At 35.7% G+C, this 9,811-nt stretch overlaps 1 protein-coding gene across 1 annotated transcript in view; it reads right to left on the bottom strand.

Moving 5' to 3' along the window:
- LOC144436772 (U6 snRNA-associated Sm-like protein LSm4) overlaps nucleotides 1-7,554 on the bottom strand; it is a 134,802-nt gene extending 127,248 nt beyond the window's left edge. Inside the window, exon 1 of the mRNA XM_078125633.1 lies at nucleotides 7,551-7,554. Coding sequence (XP_077981759.1) covers nucleotides 7,551-7,552 — 2 coding nt within the window. The 5' untranslated portion in view covers nucleotides 7,553-7,554. The remainder of the gene's footprint in view (nucleotides 1-7,550) is intronic.
- Nucleotides 7,555-9,811: the final 2,257 nt, after the last annotated feature.

Here is a 9,811-nt window from a genome sequence, read left to right as displayed (position 1 = left end):
ACCCAACCCAATACTGATTATGAGATGTTAGGAGTTATTCCGGTGAAGCCGCGAGAACATTTACTCAGTAAACGACTGCTCCTGAGGTTTAATTCGGTTCAAATCATGAGTAAAATATTTCAGCCGCCGCCCCCTTCAGACCCTCAGAATTTCCATGCCCACTTGAGCCATCGTTTTTTTCATAGCCCCCAATTTATCCCCAGGCCCCCCTGCCGTAAATTCTGATCCCAGCCTTATTGAACATGGTGAAGCCAACTTTCCCAAATTTCAGCAATACTAACGATAATTTGTTTCATTCACGAATGAGTTTGGGGGGGGGGGAGTTATCGTAGAATCAGTGAAGTTGTGGGTTTTTCTAATTCTGCCGTAGAGGGCATCTTTTTTTATTTCAGTAGATTGAATAAATGTTCGTATAGCGTCGGTCGGGTCATAAGAAGCATAGACAACAACAGCCCTCACAATCAGTCACACACAGCACAGATCTTGGACTTCATTATATTAGACCAGCCAGAGAGATAAAGATGCTCTCACAGTTGTCTAATTTTGCCGGCTACTGGTTGTTAATTAAAGCACTGCTCGAAATTGTGCTTATACTGAATGTCAAAATGAATGTGAATGCCAATTCTCTGGTTTAGCATTAACAATAAATACCATATCATGAAGCAGCTGTACAGGGATGGAGGAGTGTGCTATAGGGGGTAGACGCTTGGCAAATTTCACTCGCATAGGAAGCTTAAACGATTTAGAGTTACTGTGATGGAAATAGCAAATTTACTCAAGACAAACTAATTTTGTATGCCACCCCTCCATTTTCAATGCCCTCCCCCTTGTATATGTGGACTTTTCGAGTGAGTCCTTAATCCCTCCGACCCCCAGACCGTATGTTATGACTGCTCCCTAATCTGTAAAATCACAAGCTTGACAATCCTCTGACGAAATTTCATTCAACCTTTATCATTTCTGTGTTTGCCATTCCAATTTCTTGTCTTACATGTATGCAATTGATCACAGTACAGAAATACACTATGACGTACACGTGTTTGATTTCATAGCTACATAAAACGAATGGCATGTTCAGACTTAGTTATCAACTTACTAATACTGTGTGAAACGGTGAATCCGTGGTATTTCTAGTCTGGATGCCAATGTGGTTTCTAACTAAACCCCGTCTAGTCAAAGTCCCTCAATCAGCACAAAACGTTGTTCATCCAATCATGATCAGGCATGAACCCCAACTATAGTGATGTAAACAGTGTATAAGAACTGACAAATATACCATATTTGGACATTACATAACTGCCCCAATAAACACTAACTTTTATGAGGGGCTGTGTTATTGGTTAGAATTTTGTGGTTGATTAACAAAGACATGATGTTATCGACTGTGTGGGTGGCGTGGATGAATCTCATGCATCTCAGGACTTCCAGAGTAACGACTTTGACTATACTGTGAGTGGAGGTGTAAATCCGTAACGATACCTTATAGGAACTAGACTATCGTATTTCTGGCCAGTAAAAAAATGAAGTTGTTTTTAAAAAGAGAAAATTGTTTGAATCACTAGCATCTATAAGCAGAATTCTCAGAAAAAGATCCAGAAGTGGATCAGTGACATTTGTGCAGAGTATCAACTTACAATGCAAACAAGTCCCTACCTATATTTTTGTTAACTTTGCACACTTTTTCTTCAGTTGTTTGATTTCTGATAATGTCTTATTTGCTAGATTAAACAGTGGGTACTAAATTGTGTTACTCAACATGTAAAAAAAGAAAAGAAAAAGATATATATATATATATTTCAAAGGGATAGTATATCTGGCGAGGACCATATAGAAACAGTTCTTTCTGGACTAGTCAAGTCTGTGAGTCACAGAAACAGTTCAAGTGTACTTGTATTTGTGCAATAAAGAACAACATCGCTACATTTTTTTGGTCTTCCTCACATGTTATCGTCTGGCACGACAAGAACTGAATTACCGTCGTTACATTTTTGTCAACTGACTGTCTGAAAAATATCAAAGAACGCGCTAACCGTATGTTTACCAGGGACGTATAAATTTGGCGATGATCCTTGAAGATATAGCTTAGGCAAAGAAAGTGTAACAATATTGGTAAAGATATTTGTCACGCCAGACGATTCATGAAACGCTGTTGGTAAGATTTTTCTAGTAGCCAGACGATAAAATGTAATATTAATGAGGTTTTTGTCAGGCCACGTTTTTAATTAGGGTTTATGATTTTCGTTGTATTTATCTGAATTTAATGATTTGTCTCTCTTACTGAGAAAAAGTCTAGTAATACTTATTTCTGATCTGCCGTCAGTACGATTGCATTAATTACCGGTATAACTCACCTAAGGTTTTGGGTGATAAAATAGCACTTGGTAACTTATCCATCTGTGAATTCTTATCTAAAAGAAGCCCAACTATACTTGACATGTGTTCGGCCATTTTGAGGGATTTTCTGCAGGGGTTTTACAGCTAAAGCTCTTGTGATAACATCCCATTTACCACAAACTTTTGTCAAAGAAATAACTGTCTAGACTTCTACTTTAACATCCTGAATCATGGTTGATCATTGAACAACAACAACAACAACAACAACAACAACAACAACAACAACAACAACAACAACAACAACATTTTGTGCAATATTTCTGTTAAACTCATATTTTACAGGTACATTCATGATATTTTCCCAAGGCTTTTAATATTCGACCTCATTCGTAATTGGACATGAATTTCTGTTTTAATTTTTTTTTTGCTCTTAGACTATTTTTGATATGTTCTTACCTCGATCTCTTTTTTATCAGTATTGACTGCATTTTAATTCCCTTTGTTTCATGAACATTAATTATGTTGTTTTTTTGTGTTTTTTTTTTTACTTTGTTGTGTACAATGCACTGAGACGTATGTGTAGTGCGTTCTTTAAGAATTAAATAATAATAATAATAATAATAACAATTTTTTTTGGAATCACTGAAAATAAACACAAGACAGCAATTGGTCGACTGTAAAGTACATTTATTGCGGCATGATAACTAGTACCAGAAAGTCTACAGATACACAATCATATCTTCAATTTTTTTCTCTAAATGTACAGCTTATTACAGTAAGGGGTTCAAGAAAGAAAAAAATGATTACACCACGTGAATAAACACAACAAAATTATGTGAATTTCATTACTCTATCTTTTACATGTAAACCCAGGGTGGAATCCAAGACGCTATTTACAACACTTTTCTGATGAGAACAAATTATACTCACGATTTCTGATATAATAAATGTATGAATGTAACACACTAATTAATTCATGAGTTCTGATTACACTTTTGCATATTTAAACATATACATAGTTTCTTCTTTAACAACATACTCAGGAATACCACTAAAAACGAAGATGGAAGCAGACAAACTGAACAATTACTGGCCAAACATGAACACTAATATATACATAAACATTATTTATTTAATTATTTATTTATTTGATAAAGACGACTTATATTACTCTGCTTTACTTCACCACTAGAGGGAGCAATTTATCAGAAAGGAAGGTTTCATTCTGTCTCTTCACCTGTCTCTATTTAATCTCTGCATTGAACTTTGAAAGGTGTTTCTCTCTGTCTCTTCATAATCTATATGTTCATTCTCTATTTCACCACTAGAGGGAGCAATTTATCAGAAAGGTTTCTCTCAGTCTCGTCACCATTTATGTCCACTCTCTGTTTCACAAATTGAAGAACTATTAAATTTATGAGAAAATTTTCTTTCTCTCTTGTCACTGTTTACTTTATTTCTCTATTTCAATACTACTAGGAGCAATTTGTGAGAAAAGGTGAAGAGTGTATTTGAGTGTATGATACTAGTATCAGTTGAGACCAGCTGTTTGTGGCAATCTCCCAACTTCTGTGAATGTCTAAACAGCACCACATGTAATAATCCCCTAAATTCAAGCAGTGAGCTACGTTGATATGTGGTGTTCTGTAGTGGCCAGTGGTAGCCCATGGTAGCCTGTTGTGGCCTGTGGTAGCCATAACAACATAACACCATGCACAACACCTTTCTGTACATTGTTATAAAGAACTCTCCTAATTTATAACACATCTCCCTCATGTTCCCTGAAGGTTATTTTTTGGGGGGTGTTTGCAGTAAAAATATGCTCAAGTATGTGAAAATTCCTCTATACAGAAGAGAACAGTTTGGATATCTCTGTTTGTACATCATATTTTGAATGGTAAGCAAGTTCTCCTATGCATTAAGGAGCACACGCCTGATGGTTTTATCGTGACAACCTCTAGATACATATGCATTTCATCAAAATTTTGAGAAACTTTGAAATGACTTTTTTTGAAACCATCAAGTTTTCATCTGGTTTTCTTTTTGTATTTTGACAATACAATTAATAGATATGATAAAAGTAGATGATATAAGTCACAGAAGAAAACAACAATACATCAATTAGATGAAATGCTGTGATGAACAATACAAATATATGTACCCCTAAAATAGTCAAGAATGAACATTTTAAGACTCTGGATTTATGTTAAAATATTGTTACTCACATGTCAGTCAGAAAATGATTGCGAATAATCTCAAATTTTCACCAACATCTTGTCGGTATCACTAGGAATGTGTTACAATGGGTTGATGTAAATAATACATCCATGATGTTGCCAACGAGATGAGGGGAAATATTTTAGATTATTCTAAATAATTCTAAGACAGCAAGTAGTAATATTACATGTATCAAATTTAAAAAAATAATACATTTCACAAGTTGATATTTAGTGGTATTGACATACAAACACATGCACTGGTACAAAACTAATACAATTGAACGCTGTGACGTATACATAATACATATAGATGTATTTTCAAATTCATGGGTGTACACGTATATCATTGCAATGCTGCATGTAAGTACAAACAACTATGTCAGATGGTGTAGGGTAAAATACAAGGAAAACATTCATTCCAAACTAATCATATCCGATGATCATGTACATTCCTAAATAGTTACGAAAATGAAAGAATAAATAAACCAGTCACTAAATGTGAAATATGTACATTTGATGAACAAAGACTGTATACTATACATGCACTCTCACAATGACATTTACAATTACAGTTTTTACTTGAATATAGTTCTATACATACAAGTTGAACAGTGCAGTTATGCTATTAAATTTGTACAAAGCTAAAGTACTACTACAAATACATCATTTGTCTTTGAAAAGCAATGCTGACCCGATGACGCTTAGTTTAATACCAGAGCAAAAGTAAGTCAGAAATTTTGACATCTTTTGAGTTGAGTTTTGTGGAGCCCATCCAGTTTCAATTTTACTGAAGGCAAGTCTTGTCAATGCAGACTGAACAGTAATAAATGACTGGATGTACTTCTGCAAATAGTTCATTTAAAAAAAAAATCATTCCTACATTAATAGGCAGTGCTCACCACTGGTACAAAGTAATAGTACTGACACAATCAACAGTATTACAGTCACAATTACCTGCATTTTTGAAATACATAATTTGATATCATTGTACTGCTTAACAATAGAGTTTATTTACATGATTTTGTTGCTGGTACCACTTTCATTGAAAGTAAATAAATGCCGGCATCCTACCTTCAGTACACTGCTTAGGGTAGAACAGCTTTACATTTACATTTCAAGGGGCATGCCACTCCAGGAAATAGATGTGTTTTTTATAAACTGTGGATTCTGGAGTCATTTCATGATTTCACATCACAAAAAGTGTGACATACATAATGTGAAATTGCTAAGAAACACCAAACTGTAACTCTTTTTCACCTCTCAAATGACCCCCCAGTTGCCTCATAGGACTTAAAAACACATATGCATACATACTAGATGCACACCGAATATTCATATCATGACTATTTATCTAAAGGTAATAAGCATGCATGAGTCATGAATATTCAGTGTGCATCTAATACATATGTATGTCTGCTACATGTAAGTGCCATGATGCAATGGTGGACCAGTGTGAGAACAATAGAGGTGAAATAGTTTCAATTTGGTATTTCTTGGCAATTGCACAAAATTTATAATATGATGTGAAATCATGAAATGATTCTCCGCAACCGAAAGTTTATGAAAATACATCTATTTCTCATCTATTTCTCGGAGTGTCGTTCCCCTTTATGCTAGAGAATAACTCGGATAGCTATCAGTACAGTAGAACTGACAAAAAGATCCATAAATAGAACCCTATCTGTACATTTGTATGCCTAGAGGGTTTCAAGGTGTTTTTGCTTTTCCCTATTCTCCAAACTTTTCTAAATCTTATTCTAAGGTTGGAGAACGGGTTTGATGTTTTCTGAGGTTTTCACAAGTAGCATTATTATCATGGTTACTGAGATGATTCAAATGTTTAGTTGTGGTTGTCAGTGACATGAATAAACATTAAACTGGTATAATTATACATGCACTCTGACTGATGTAAAAAATTAAGTGTTAACATGCGCCGATTCTGTTTCGTTAGCATTTTACTTATCTGAGTTCCTGGCTAAAAGCCGCTTCCAAATGCCATTGTGTAGATTGTACATATTGGGCTCCATACTTTGTTATCAAGCACACTATTACTCTCTTATTCTAGTTCAGCTCACATGTGCTGCTGAAGGCAAAAGTTTTATCAATATTTATGTTTTGATCCCAAAATTGTTATCATAATTACAGTAAAAACAAAATCTCACTTTTGTGCGAATATTGACATGGATACATTTACTCTTTCTGAATATTCATTGAAACTGTTGTCTGTGAGATGCATTGTGATGGGGCGCCCTCACACGGCCAGTGAGGGTGGAATGACACGATGTATCATACATTCTAAAACAATAGGTATCACATCACAAAAACTTTATATACATATATAATATAATATTATACCTAACAATAGGTCTGAAATAAAGAACAGATATTTATACCTGATACAGGAGTTCATAAAGACGTATACAACATATCTTTCCCTATATAACTTAGAAATATGTTAAATATGGATAAGTTTCTTCAAGGTAAACCTGACAAAAATACAAAACAATCACGTACATAATATTAATAACAACTTGCATTTGTGTGTGCTGATGAACACTTTTATCGTACAATGAAAACAGAAACTTCTAGGTCTTTTGAACACTTCTTACAGACCAACAGAAACTGATAACATATAATATGAAAGTACCTGGGTGATTATGTTAATCGTATATGTTCCTTTCAGTAGAATTGATTGTAGACTGAAAGACTCAACATTCACTCTCTAAATCTTTCTCCACACTTGAGAAGTGATCAGTGCTAACAAGACTTTTGCTGTCTAAACTGATTACAATTTCAAGTTCAAGTTTGTAGAAGTATAAACACCATGGAAATCTGTATACATTTTATAAACATCATATAATAACAAATTCATTCTACTCTGTGTTCCACAGAATATGTGATACATTTAAACACAGCAATGAAAATATATTAGTTTCTGTCTACCAAAACTTTGGTTCACATCATGTCTATCGCAAGGAAGGCTCATATATAATAAATATGTTGACTATCATTCAAGCTGTATTCTGGTTCCTACCATATTTAGCATGGACTTAGTATGCAAATTTCATCAACAGATATGCAAATCAGGTATACACCCTCTGAATATGAGAATTAGCCCAATATCATTGTTACATGATATATTGATTTTATATACAATCAAAGCTACAATGAGTTCAGGAAACACGATGGCAACAATATTGACTATGACATCATTCAAGTTGTAATCTGGTTCCTACCAAACTAAGTATGAAAATTTTATTGACTGATATGCAAATCAAGTCTACACTCTCTGAATATCTGACAATTAGCCCAATATCATCATTGCATGATATATTGATTTTATATGCGATCAATGCTATGAATGAGTTGTATACAGGAAACATGGGATTGCACTATTTTTGATGATAAATGTGAGTAGTATTCAGTCATTCTTATATTTCAATAGTGTTTTTGACTATAAATATGTGTGTTGAATTCATACTTATTCTGACTTGTATGACCACAGCTATTGCACTGAAATGGGTTGTTTCGGGCATGAAAGCCAGAGTGAAGGAAATACAGCACTTGATCTGTGAAGTGTATCCCACAGAAGTCACATGACCATTTTGTTGTAATACAGCCTCCCTGACAGTTGGCACCATGTTGTTGTTGTGATGAGATATCTTTATCACTTGAGGCTCTAGGTGATGTCTGGGTGTGTCTTGGTACTGTAGGTACATGTATGTGTATTTTTGCATCTGTTACAGAACTCGCCGTACTGACTCGCCCTGGTGAATCTCTTTCAGTGTTCGCACTGGTTTGATTTGATGAGAAGCTTTCAGTGAGAAGTCGTTCTAGTTTACTACATTCCTCAGTGTCTGTCGTAGACATGGCATCAGCACCAGTCTCTGTACTATGTTGGTAATTGCTTGCCTTGGCTCTATCTCTGTTACTGTGATTACTGTCTCTATGGTGATCACTCTGGATGTTGACCATCTCCATGGAAACTGGATGCGGCATATCACAGTTGTTGTCTTGGTGATCTACATTTTGGTCGTGAAATTCGTGTACAAGGTATGTAGCAGATGACATGCCATTGCTTTCAAGTTCGTGACCTTGTGAAGATTTTGTATCTACATCCGCTACTGTTTCAATATTTCGTCGACTTGCTCCCGGTCCCTGTAATATAGGTGGCTCGCTTAGCGACTGTACGTTCGAAATTATCATGCTGGGCGTGTCTTCTTGGATAACCTGCGGAGATGTTTCGCCAGGGTAGACGTCTTCTCCATTGTCGTTGTTCTGCCCAATACTTCTGTCTGGACAAAACATTTGGAGTTGTGAGGCAGCACTAGGTCGGAAGTATTTTCGTTTGATAACATTAGCTTTGGTTTTTGGCAGCCAGATTGGAACCTGAGGTGCCTTTTCAACTCCATGACAACGTACCTTGTGATCTGTTAACAGATATCGCCTGGTGTACGATTTCTCACAATAGCAGCAACGAAACTGCTTACCGTACTTGTGTATTCTGACATGGCGAAGCAGCGTCTGTTTTGTACGAAACGTTTTCGGACATATATCACAGGTGAAAAGGGAGGGTACATCCATGTTTTCGGAGAAATAATTCCCCAGTAACCACGAAGACCTCAAGAACGTATGTGCCACGCTCAGAATACAGACGTAAATGGACAAAATATCAATTTTTTCGATGAGAATTACAAATTCCGCATCAATTTCACTTTTCCCTGGCAGCCATTTTAGACCACCCAACTCAATGACAAATCTTATAATTATTTACCCACTAGGTTGATCATTTTTTGAGGACAGCGAGGGAGGGCGCACTTCTCTCGCCCGACAAGATATAGGTCCAACTATGAATCAGTAGCGAAAAGTCAGCAAATACCTTTTAATCAGCCACTTGTGAGCTAATATTCTATTAAAGGATGGTCATGCTACAAAATAATGGCGTTAGGGTGCTTTCACAAAAACTTGTTGGGGGGGGGGGGGGGGGTTCGGGAGAATTTTTGTCAAACCCCATGCCATGCCATAGCCCAAAATTTTGAAGTTGTGAGGCAGCACTGGATACATACATACATACATACATACATACATACATACATACATACATACATACAGACAGACACACACACACACATACATACATACATACATACATACATACATACATACATACATACATACATAGTTAGTTATTTTATTCACTGTACTTTGTAGAAGTAGATACACAAAACCCAAGGCAATGGTACTGATAACATAAGTTT

The sequence above is a fragment of the Glandiceps talaboti genome, chromosome 6 (assembly GCF_964340395.1).
Source record: "Glandiceps talaboti chromosome 6, keGlaTala1.1, whole genome shotgun sequence".
NCBI lineage: Eukaryota > Metazoa > Hemichordata > Enteropneusta > Spengelidae > Glandiceps > Glandiceps talaboti.
Note: the sequence above shows the minus strand (reverse complement) of the source record. Positions and strands in the feature narration are given on the sequence as shown.